General features: G+C 44.0%; 1 protein-coding gene across 1 annotated transcript in view; it reads left to right on the top strand.

The window, feature by feature from the left end:
* The first annotated feature begins 257 nt into the window (after positions 1–257).
* Positions 258–12,811, top strand: part of PCP4 (Purkinje cell protein 4) — a 54,396-nt gene continuing 41,842 nt past the window's right edge. The window contains exon 1 of the mRNA XM_076354227.1: positions 258–321. Coding sequence (XP_076210342.1) covers positions 313–321 — 9 coding nt within the window. The 5' untranslated portion in view covers positions 258–312. The remainder of the gene's footprint in view (positions 322–12,811) is intronic.

A 12,811-nucleotide genomic window follows, 5' to 3' on the forward strand; every position in this document is an offset into this window, starting at 1 on the left:
CCTCTGGACCTCCGCGCCGCCCGCTCGACCGGGGAGGAGGAGGCGGGGGCGGCCGCCCGGCTGTGCGGGACAGGGACCGCCGGGGCCCGGGCGGCCGCTGCCGCTGCCGCGCCTGAGCCGCCGCCGCCGCCGCCGCCGCCGCCAGGGGGCGCCGCGCCCTCTCGGATGGGGGCGCGGGGGCTCGGCGCGGGCGCGGCGCTCATTGGCTGGCGCGGGCCAGGCCGGGCGCGGGGCGCCGCTTCTTAACGGGCGGCGCGAGGCGGCGGGAGCGCTGTGCTGGGCGGGCTGCTGCGAGCCGGGCTGCCGCGCGACATGAGCGAGGTGAGCGGCCGTTGGGCGGGCGGCCGTTGGGGCGGCGGGCTCTCGGGGAGCGGGGAAACCGCCGCAGCCCCTCGGAAAGCGACCCCGGAGGCTGGAGCGTGGGCAGCACCTGGCGTTGAACGTAACCGTCACTTTCCGAAGGGCAGCTGGGGGAGGGACGGGTGCTTCCCGGGCTGGGAACCCGGTGAGGCTCTGCTGTACTTCCCGGCAGAGCTGGTGGACCTGAGAGGTGTCTCTTTGCTGGGTGTGGAGGCTGAAATATGTAGCTTCTGTTAAGCCCTGCCTTCTGATAAACAGATCTCCACAGGTGTGTGTGCTCCTTCGAAGCATAAAACAAAGCAATATTGCCCCTTGAAGGACCGTGCACACCAGTGGAGAATCATTTATTAAAAAAACCTAATAATTTAAAGATGTATCTAATGCTTTCCTGTGCAGAAAGAGGGATTTAGTAAGTTGTGTGAAAGTTATCTGCTACAGCTCATGGAAAAACATGCCCTGTTTGTAGTTGGATGCTGATGTAAACTTTATAACTAGTGTCCTGGGAAGGATTACAATTAAGGAAAAAAATGTAAATAGTGCCAAACATGTAAGGATTGCTTGTGCCCTCATAAATAAGTAAGCTGAAAATTTGCATTTGTGTTCTTTTGCAGTGGAAAAGTTCTCTGGGGCAAACTAGTATTTCTGTTAAAAGTTTTATCAGGCATGGTGACTGCTTGATAGTGTAGTTGGCCAAATGCTGGGCAGGTTCAGCTGGCAGATCCCACATTCTCTAGTGCAACTCTTTCTTTGGGAATCAGTAGAGATGCTTGTAACTACGCCTTACCCAGCACCTATTTTTGAAGGCTATCTCCTGTTAGAAGAGACCTGCTGCTTCATTAACAAATGGGTATTCTGTTCTTAGCAGCAGAAGTAAAATCGAGCGACACCAAATAAGTTTTGACTAGTTGTTGTGCGGGTGTTACACTCAGCTGTATTTTTAGATGAGGTGTAAACCTGAGACAAAAAGCGGTGTAGTAGCATGGTCTCTGGTTCAGGGATTTATGAGGAGAAGCTTACATCTCGGCTTGCAGGTCAGGCCAAATGGGGAAAGCGGAGGAAATCCTCATCGTGCTTTTCTGCTGCTTGCAGGGATCAGGCAGTCCGGGTGTAATGCACCAGGCTCTCTGTGACCTCTCCTCGGCTGCTGCCTGTATTTATATCAACTGGATAGAGTTCATGCAGTGTGGGGTTTTTTTGCAGTCACTGTCCCTTTGCCACCCAGGCTAGCTGAAGTGTTCTGCGAGATGCAACAACACTATTCTACTCCTTAAAGATAGGACTTGAGGAAAAATCTTCTAGTGAGGAGTAATGATTGGGTGATAGTGCTGTACTTACTGTAACTGTACAAGGTAGTCTTTTGTTATAGCCCTGTGCCGGGTTGCATTTGCTCAGTAATTACCCCTTCATAGTTTGAATTAGATTGCTTGCCTTTCGGATTTTAAAAGCTGCGATGAACATCAAGATCATCCCTAACTACCAGCATAGGGGTTCTCTATTCATAATGCATTTCCTTGTGCCTCACAGAACAGTATTCCTAGCAAACCCTCAGGGCTGGAAGATGGCTCTTTCTCTGGTGCAGCACTAAGCCCTGTACTCAGTGTCTTTAGTGCTACTGTCATTCAGCTGACAATATTGGAGAGTTTTTCTTCATTGGAGCTGTGAGTGATAAGCTTCCTTGCTGTTACTTGCCTGTCAGCTATTACTCAAAAGATGATTCTTTTTCCAAAAGGCAGACGAAAGCAACTGGACCGCCCCAAGCCACCTCACTGCAAAAGACCGTTGTTAAAAAATGAGGCAAAAAGGATTAGCAAGAGCAAGTTCCTTAAACATTTGTTTGCTTTATTTGGGTGGGGGTCTTGGTGGATTTCACTTGTAATGCTGTAACTGAAAAATATTTTTGTTTTCTTTGTTTTAATCTGCTAGAAAATCTGAGGACAGGGTGATTGAAAAGAGGCTCAACTAGAGCCATCAAAAGATTATCCCAAATAGAATGGTGTTGGGGGGGTGGGAAGGTTTTTTGCTTTATGTTAACAATTGTCAGGATTTGAGTGGAGCTTGAAATGCAGTTGCAGAAATCTCTGTAGAGAGCTTTCATAGCCCTCAAGTTATTTGCTAAGACTTTCCATGGATTCTTATTTTACTGCTTCAAGCAAAATTAACTTATTTCCTGTTTATGGGTAGTTATTAGTAGTCTCCTGGTGGAGAAAGCTGACTAGGAAGCAGCCATTCATCTGACTATACTGCTTTTTTATTTTCTAGCAGCTAACTTTTTTTTCAGGAATGGTATAGGATTTTTCTACAGAGAAACTCTACACTTCTTCCTCTGTAATATTTGTCTGAAAATGTGTTTAAGATGCTCTGTCTGCTGGGCAGAAGTCTGGTCCTGTAACTAGTTACAGGAAACTTGAGGTATAAGAATTTACTTAGTAGTATTGCAAAACACGGTTAGTGCTTCCTGCTGCTTGGTTTTATCAGAGAATCATTTAGGCTGGTAAAGACCTTAAGGTCATCAAGTCTAACCATTTAGTGGCAGATAGATCGCTTAGCTGTATGGGGAGCTTCTTGGGAACATCACTATATACTGAAATGCATTTTTAGGTGTTGAAGTAGCTTTGAAAATCTGTCCTCAAATAACTGGGGAACCTTTTCTTTAGGTCTGTAGGTGTTTTCTGTTATTTTTAATGAGCCTAGAGAGAAGAGCCATGCTGGAAATATCAGCTACTGTCAGTGAGCACCCATGAGATGCAGCCGTTCTTCCATTAAAGATCTCTGGTCACATAGGATGCAGTGGGGGAAGTGATCTTGGCTAATGGTCTCACAGATGGGTAATGGGCCAAATCGCTATTCACAGCCAGTAGTTTTACCAGTGAGCCTCTAGAGTCACAACTGGCATGAACTTGATTCACCACAGGGAATCCTGTTATCTTATCAGTCACGTAACTATCTGACATGTTGCAGATGATGTCTGGTCATGGTGACAGTATTCCCCTGGCACAAAGGTTCACAAGAAGCATTTCATCACACAACATTTTCACGACATTCACTACCACTCTTGCAGTGTTTGAATGATTCTGGTTATGATCAGGAATCAGGTCTGGACTTGGGAAAGAGTGCACTTAAACAGTATGGTGTTGCAGCCCTGGGTGCTGTTCCAGTGGCTCAGGGATGAAGCACATGTGTAAGGAGTTGGAGCTTAAAATAGCATTAGCAGAGATTGCCTGGTTGGATGCATTTATTTCCTCTTGATATTAAAGAGTCAGAGTGGTATTGCTGGTGTAGGGGAGGAGTGCAGCTTTAACTTGTGTTATTTAGGTGTCTGACTTTGGGAGAGCCATTCCGGAAGACTACCTAATAGGCCCACATGCCTGAGGCACCTGTGATTTAAGAGAAGAACTTGCATTGGAAGAGCCTTACACAATGCGAGTGAAGTGCTGTACTGATTGCCAGGGTGCTGATGCGCACCACCTAAGGCAGGATTTGAGCCAGCAGCTTTATATATTTGAGGAGCAGCCTAGCTACCAGACAGCAGCAAGAATATTCTAGCTTTCCTTTTGAAACAGGCATCAAGCAACCAGGCACATGAAATTCATAAGAGCTGTTAGGGGGTTGACTCTGTAGAGTGCTTAGGTCTCTTACTTGGGGAGGCTAAGAGCTGGGGACTTGATCTCTGCATAAATATAGGGGGTTTTGGTCAGGCTTGAAATACAAAGAACACCAGGTCTTGTTTCTTTGAGCTACGGCAAGCTCTTTCCCTTTGCCTTATGTTGCCTCTGGGCTCTTGAATCCTGCAGCAACTGCTATGTTGTGTACACTTTCAAAAGGATCATGAAGGGTGCTCATGTGTTCTGTAATAGGGGTGTGCAGGGCATTCACGGGGGAAAGAGCTGTTATGTGGGGTATGCTCATCCAGACAGCTCTCCTCTGCAGCCTGGAGTACTGAATCTTTGTTTTGGAGCTCAGATCACCTTCAGTGGGAAGTACCCAGGCAGCCAACTCAGACAGAGGCTTCACTGGAAAGTTGATATGGCCTAACACTGGGGTCAAAGATATTTTTCTGAAAATTGAGCTTCACTAGTCCTTGAGGTGTGTGTAAGACACTAATCACCAAGGCAGTCTCTGCTGTGGCTGTTTTCAAAACCGGTAATACCACATGGCCTGGTGGTTTGGGCATGCCCCTAAGCTGGCAGAGTAACAGAGGGTGTCTCTTCCCTCCAGGTTGAGGGAGAACCTGGAACATGTCTCTATCACTCTGGACAAGTGTGCTCAGCAGGAGGCTGTTGGAGGAGAGGGACATGTCTGAGTGTGAAACATTAGGTGTACGTGGAGGCTTCTGAGTGTGAAACATTAGGCGTACGTGGAGGCTTCTGTCTGAAACTGTAGCTGCTTCAGGCAGTTAAATGGGAAAAATAGTGTTCTTCTATGGGTAGCTCTTCTGAATTCAGTTGAAACGGTTCCACTGAAATGGAATTAGGGTCTTGGAACCAGATGTATTTAAACACTGAAGTGAGGATTGTACACCAATAATCCTGATGGCAGTCAGTCAAAGAGTGGGTGTTTGTAGGGGGAAAACACGCTGTGTTTGTTTAGGGGAGCTCCTGTTCTCTTGTGTGGTGCTTGCAGTCCTGGGGAGTGTCTGAGCCAGCCAGTTGTATTAGGGGGGCCCTTCTGGATGCATTTTTCAGACACTGCCATGACCCCCAAGTGTTAACTATTGGCCTCACTGAGATTATACCTGTAATAGGTGCAAAACTGCATAGTTTTGAAGTGCGGCAAGAACACGGCAGGGTGGAGGAGGAAGCCCTGCAGCTGTTATAGGATGGGGGTGGGACAGATAAGGCACATGAACATCAGGTTTTAATTTTAACTTGCATCTATTTATTAGCTGAGTAGTAAATTGCAGCTCAAAAGAGGAGGAAGAAGAGAGAACAAAAGTTTTAGACCTGTCACTTTGCTACTCCTTCCATCAGTGTGGTTTCAATGGGATCAAGCATCTTCTAAAATAGCACTTAGAAGTGATGTTGGAAATTGTCTGCCAGTTTCACCAAATTAAGATCATACTGTTTAGAAAGAAGCACACTGGTTTTCTTGCCATGTAGAGAATGCCAACAGATTCAAAGAACACAACACTTTATTAAAGGACAGTTAGCTTTGATAGCATGCCTCAGATATAATGTTTCCCTGTAAAAGAGTAACTTAAAGCAAAACCTCCTGCATTTGTAAAACAGGAAAAATCCAACCTTCATACTGCGGTACTTGATAATAGAACATCATTTCAGGTTGCAAAGGCATATTAGTTTCTAGTCCAATATCCCTAAATTTGTAATGCATTGGCAAGTTTATAAGAGTCATCTTCCAACAGTTTCTACATTAACTAGATCATGCTAATGATGAAATGTGGTGTATAGTAGCAGTTAACTTCAACAGGAACAGCGGTGGCCTTTTTATCAAAGGTTGCTGGGTGTTTGTTTATTGGTTTGAATAAAGTATTTGATTTCCAGGCCACTATTTGCTATTGTCCATCTTGCTTTTTTGTAGGGATGACTTGGAAAATGTGTCTTAGTGTTTACATGTTTTTACCTCTTCTCTGTAACTTTGCTACAGAAGAACTTGTAATAGAGTAGCTAGGCCTAGACACTGGGTATGTAAATCATGAGACACCCACTTCTTGGCTGAAGAGGCTTGGGAGAAGAAGGATGCATGCATCAGAGGAAAGCTATGCCTTTCTTCAGCCTGTCAGTTGCAACGGAGCCTTAAATTCACTGAGCCATGTAATGCTTTCTTCTCTGCAAGGCATAGGATCTTCTAATGAAGATGAATAACATACATTCTCCTTCTTTCTAAGAAAAGGTGTTCTGTTTCTTCAGTTGTTTGAACATGGGTTTCTAAATAAAGACAGACATAATAGATAAGTAGAAACTAGGTCAAATCATAACTAACAAATCCTTTTGCCCCTTCTTCCTCTACTTTTAATTAAGAAAAATCAGTATTTATTTCTCTTACGGGAAGAGATGGGAGAGACTGACTATATAGGCTACCTTTCTCTTAATGGGAAAATGAATGGCAATGTTGATGGAATAAGCAACTGCAGAAGAGTTGCAATTGTGAAGCTTAGTATTAATGACAGGATTTGAGGTCTCAATTTATCCCCACTCTCCATGTCTGCTCCCTCTGAGACCAGACTTGTCTATTTACAGGTAAATTGGGCAAGCGTCACATAGGTCTTTGGCTGGTGCTATCTCATCTGATCAATTCATACCAAGTGGGATATCTGATCAATTCATACCAAGTGGGATATAGGCTTATTTATGCACTAACATGGAATTTGGAGAAAGAAGCACAAGTTTAGTCAGAGAAGAAATGAAAATTGTCTGCCTACATGCCTTGAATATTAGTTACAGCTGAACTGTCTTTCCTCTTAAAGAGAAAACTGCTATTTTATAGATGCTGAATGTTCTTATATTATCACCTTAGTAGATAGTGCATGAAACATGACCTGAAACAGTGGTGCAGCTGATACTGTGAGTACTGTGACAGTAGACAGAATGATGTTAGAGATCCCTTTTGTTAAAGGTGAAAGTAAGAAACAAAAGGGAAAAAAAACAACCAACCTATGCAAGGCAGTGTCCTTCTTGTCTGACTTTGGAGACTTCAAAGATTCCTGGACTGAGACAGCAAGCTGATGAGAAGGGTGGCACCAGGTGTGAGGGCTTCGGATTTTCTAATGTGCAGGGAGACAGAGCTATAACTATGGCAAAATATATGCAAGTGTATATTTAGTGTCTATAACACAGAGTCTTAGCGTCCAAATGCCTGACAGAAAGGTCTGAGCTGTTCTGTCACCGGCCTTGTTTGCAGCTCCTTGGCTGGCAGGTTTGATTCTAGCTGTGCTGTGGAGCCAGCTGCTGGATAGTGCCAGCAGGACTATAGAAAGCTGCAATAGTAGAACCAGAGAAACCTGAACCAAATTTTCAGGTTTATAATGGTTTAAACTCAGAAGGGGCATGCACCGCTGTGCACTTGAGCAGGGGAAGGTTGTGTTGGATCACAGCACAACATGAGCGTCCTAAAAGTGAAGAAGAGGTACCTGTAAGGATCCTGGCTAGCTGTACACACTGGTGTAGATGTATTTGTAGGGATTTTAGGTGCACCTTTTCTGGGAATGATGGAGCACAGTTCAGGAATGCCCAAGCTAGCACTGACCAGGGCTATCCCTGGAAACAGGACAACTCCATGTTATGCTAAAGCTTGTTAATCTTGACGAGAGTTAGCAGGCTTTTCTGGAGTGAATCAGTGAGACAGCTGGAACAGTCCTGTTAAGTCAGCATCTCTAGTAGGAACTAGTAGGATTGCACACGAGAAGCAGTTTTTCACAGGAAGTGCCTTAGTTTTGTAGGGGGTGGAGGAGAACTTTCAAGGAAACCAGGGATCTGCACAGCTTTAGAATCACTGGGCAGAGTGCTGGAAAGCAGACAGTACCCATTGCTAATGCCTGGGGATGCTTTGCATCTCTGTCCTCTGTGACCCACAAAATAAGCCTTGCTACCCAGCAGGTACCACTGATCAGGGCACCTGGCTGTCAGTCTGCCTCAGTGATGCTTTGTTCTTTATGAATCTAACACTAGAGGGATTACCAGGCATTGAAATAGTAGTTGGCAGCATTCTGACTACAGGAGAAGATACATTTCAAGGACAAGGTTATCAAGATCAGGATAACCAACTCCTAAATTGGTGCAAGTGGGTAACTAGGCAGATGAGGAAGAGCTGAATAGATCTGAAGACATCTTTGATTTCTTGAGAATTTTGGTAATGTTGGACCTTTTCCTAGTAACACTTGGGATATGAAGGAGGACCAGTGATTTGTGGGGATGTTTTTATAGACATCATAGCACTTTCCCACAGATAGTTTGGCTTTAGTGAATTGGTACTTCTGAGCCAGATGTATTTAACTGATTTGTCCTGACCAGTGCCACTACCCATATACTACTATACCTTTGCCTGTCTACTAAGAAGCTGTGTGTGTCTCAGCAAAGCCCTCAATAGGTAGTAGGGTGAGGTTGGGTTGATTAGAGGGAAGTGTGCCCTATTCTACAAGAGAATGGGGGATTTGGGCTTTGGATGTCCAAGGTAGACTTCTCTTTAAAAGGGACCAAACAATTCCAAACAAATTTGAGTTTGGAAGTGAGTGCAAACTTCATCAGACAGATGCAACATAATCTGGTGAAGGAGAGAAGCCTGCCTGAGATGAACCGGAGTGTAATGCCTTGCTAAATGTGAAAACACATTTGAAAATGCCGAAGTCCAAGTTTGGGTGGGGCAGTAGGGGAGAGGTACAGACAAAAATAATTTTCATAAAAATCACTAGCATGTCTTTCACTTGAATTCTAGGCCTTTTCATTCCCTAGCTTGAATGTTTCAAGTAAGGGGATTCTTGCTGTCTCTCTCCTTTTCTCTTGTAGAAAATATGCTTCTTTTTCAAACCCCCAGAATTAAATTATTTTTGTTTTAAGATACTGAATACTCTGGATGTTGACTTTTTTAAAGCACATAATTTTAACACTAATAGAAATACTCTGAAGAATGTATTTTATTTGAACTTAAGGGATAATGTGTGGTGTTCAGGAAAAAAATCTGAATAACATTGAAATCTGGCTCCTTGAATTCCAAACATATATTAGTAAAATGTGAGGTAAAAGGGAGACAGAAGTTGGAAATGGCTACAAATTAGAAGCATTGACTTGGTAGGAATGAGGAGAAGGAAGAACATACTAGGCAAGAGGGGATGGCTAGGCAGGCAGCTTTCTGCAGATGACATGGTGGAAAAATAAGATGTGGCTTCATAGCTGCTTCATATATGTCACTACTCCACTCAGATCTGACAGATACACACACCACTGGAAAAGAGAGCAAACACATTGTTGGCTTGGCACACTTTAAAATGCATGAGCCAGCACACATGTGCTGCAGCTTAAGCGGGGCAGCCAAATGCCTAAGGCAGGCCAGCTTCATGCCAATTTTAGTTTGCCAGTCAGACTTGGCTAGCTATCACTTCTTTCCTTCAGCGTATTTTGCAAGCTACTGGGCAGTGCTAACATCCAAGCCAAGCTGAATGAACCTCTCAAGTAAGGTTACAGGAGACCCTTTCCTTGTTTCGCAGGGCTTTTATTCTGAGCGCTGTCTTGTATTCTTTTCTTGGACTAAAAGCTTAGTGCATTTCCATCCTGGAACTGGACTTAAGGAATGGATCTGCAGATGCAGAAACATTGGTAGCAAAGGATCTAGCATTAATGTTGTAAACTGCAAAAAAACCCCAAGTTGCAAATTATCTGAATTCTAGCAGTATCTTTTGTGGTCATACCATGTAAGCCTTTAATAGATGTTTTTGACTGCAGTGTGTCAGGCAGCACACAGCTGGATCTAAGTGAATGTTAGTATCTGCTTTCTGCATGAAACTCCTAAGGAACCTATTTTCTGTCTAGTCATGGGATGGGTATGTTAGAACATTAACAAAATGAATGCATGACTGTTTCCTGGAGGAGCACATTAGGGTCCTTTTTTAATGGCATTGAATGATGGTTTGCCGTGTTCATGTGTGAATAAGGTGAAAATGTCTAGCTGGTTAACATTTGTCTTTCATTTCATGTGCGTGGCACGAAGTGCAGAATGGAGCCTAATACATAATGGGAGACTGAAGGCAGAAGGAATGACTGACTATTTGTAGTGGAGAAACTTGCAAGTTTTCATTGAACTTGAATTTGAAAACACTGTTCTGTGGAGGGAGAGTGTTTGAAACAATGTGGGGGAGCTCTTGCTGAATCTGCCTGACCACGTACCCCCTGGACTTATTCCATGGCTAGGGCACTGCAGGAACTGTAGAGTGTGTAGTCTTAGGGCAGGTAACCTGGTGGGTCTGTCCTGGGCCCAGGGACCCTGGGAACTACCTACAGCTGCTCAGTGAAAATTGCTTTCTTCTCTGCTGCTATTAACAATGAAGCTGATAGCAGCATCAATTTCACTGAGCTGCTGCAGGGTCCTGGGAGCTTCTGATCTGTGGAAGCCTTTTTTTTTTTTTGTCAGTTCTTGGACAGAGCTAGTGACCTGGAGTTTCTTCTGCTTGCTGTATGTGAGTGTATTTGATTGCTGTCCCTGATTCCTGGCAATCAAGGTGACCTTGTGCATCACCCTGCCCATTTTGGTTTTTAGTATGGCAGGCTTGTTTCTAATTGCTTGGCTGGTGTTTAGACTCATAGTACCAAGACAGCTTTGCTCTGAACTGCATCACACTTTGAACACAGCAGCTCCCCCAAAGTCTCAGCGGGTCAGTTCTGATGCAGATTTGAACAAGGCAGGACAAATCCTCTGTCAAGCGAGGCCCCATTTCAAGGGAGCTTCAGCAGCCAATTCAGGGTTCCCCTTGCATGAATCTCCTCATGGCACAGAGCCAGAGTAACAGGTTTGTGTCATCTCTCTGTGCAGCCCCTGGGCAGGGTGCGTTGCCAAGGCTGCAGCAAGCTCTCAGTCCAGTGATTCCCCTGCTACTGGAATAGCCCTAAAGTTACTGTGATAACTGCAGATGGCTCTGGGGCTGTTTGGAGTTGCTCTCCATGACCAGACTGGCTGCCCGGGGGTTTGAGGAGTAGAGTAAGTGATGCATAAACATCCTTGCTGCTTCGTCTTGCTGTTGTCTTGAAAATCAGAAGGCTTTGCCCTAGGATGAAGGCAGAAAGTTCCTTTGCATGGCAACTGGCAACTGCCATAATTAATAACTTTTAAAAACCTTGCTGGACAGTTACTAGTGCAGTCTAACAGACTGTAATAACATCTGTTTGCCTCTGAAATATGTAGGGAAATAGGAAGAAAGCGAGAACAAATTTTTTTAGTTGTACAACTGGAAATAAAAACAAAAAAGCCAACAGAAAAAAATGCCAGAATTTTTGCAGTCTGGGAAGAAGCAGCCTGTTTTTAATAATGATAACCAATATGATCAGATATGAAGTAATTTGTCAGTGCAGACTTTTGCCATTAATAACTCAAGTTGTCCCTCGAAGACAGCCTCGAACTCAATTACAGCTGGGTTTGGAGCTCAGCAAATTAAATTACCCTGAACTTCAGAAGGGTTTGGAAGAATGAAATATAAAGTAAATTTGTTACAAAAACATCATCCATATTCAGTTATATTATGCCTAGGTAAGGATCCTGACCCCTTAATTGGCTTAGGGCACTCTTCCTATCTGGGGATGCTAATATTAAAGGATACCCAAGATATAATCTGAATCCAAATGCTTTTCCCAGGTTCCCAAGGTTCTGATTTGCTCCTAGTCAGACGCCACATTCAGTTGCCATCAACTGTCTGTATTGCCTGCATGGGTGGCCAAGGCTTATAATTTAGGCTGCATAGGTGTACCAGTGTTGCTCCATGTTTTGCTCTGTTGCAGAGTAAAGATTAGTAGGAGGTAATGCAACATCCCAAGGAGATACAGCATGCTATGTTTCGTGGTATGAAGCACTGACTTGCTCAGATTTTCAGTTCCCAGAACAAAATTGCAGTGCCTCCTCACCCTGGTACCATCTGTTGCCTGTTCTGTTGCCCTTGTACAACTGTTTGCAGATCAGAGACGTCACTACATTACTGAAATGATCAACAGAAACAATTAAACTATGTATTTTTTTTTAGTGGGATCACTTCAATGATTTTTTTCAACACAGCTCTGCTGAAGGGTTATTTTTATCTTGAATAATTTTAGTGCTCCTATTTTCTGTATGACCTTGCAACCAACTGTATCCAAACAAATGAGGCCTTGGGGATGGGAAGGTGAGGCTGGATTGGGCTAGACTGGGAAATAGGAGTTCTTAAGGCTGGTTTCCTGCCCAAAAATGCCCTTTCTGGGACTGTAGTGCCAGGCCTGATGCTACCAATGGATAAGAAATAATAGGAGAGGAAAAAGGAAGAGACCACCTTAAGAACCCCAGTAATTTTTCATTTATGCCATCTAGCTTAAATCTATTTTTATGTAACTGAAATATTCCTCTTTGGTCACCTTGATGTTTCCTCTTTATCAATTTCCAGTGCAATTAGGATATGGGCTGTATCACCCATGTCTAAATGAGAGCTGAGGTGATTTTTTGGCAAGTGGTGTGAGAAGACTTGTTCTGTAGTTGACTTTCACCCTCTTTGCCCTTTGCTAAACAAAACCCAGCATGCGGTTTAGAGAAATTCCACGGTACCACATTGAGGTTCCAACTCTACTCATGCGAGTAATTCTGCTGAATTGAAGACAACTACTTGTCCACATATGAGTTACCCCTGTAAATAAGCCTTGCGGGATCAAATCCTCCATTTCCTGCAGGAAAAAAAAGGGATTACTTCTCATGGCTGGCATGGTAATTAACAGGATTTGGGAAATACATTCTTGCAGCTGCTTTCAAAATTAACTTCAAAGATTCCATTAATCCC

The sequence above is a fragment of the Aptenodytes patagonicus genome, chromosome 1 (genome assembly GCF_965638725.1).
Source record: "Aptenodytes patagonicus chromosome 1, bAptPat1.pri.cur, whole genome shotgun sequence".
Lineage (NCBI taxonomy): Eukaryota > Metazoa > Chordata > Aves > Sphenisciformes > Spheniscidae > Aptenodytes > Aptenodytes patagonicus.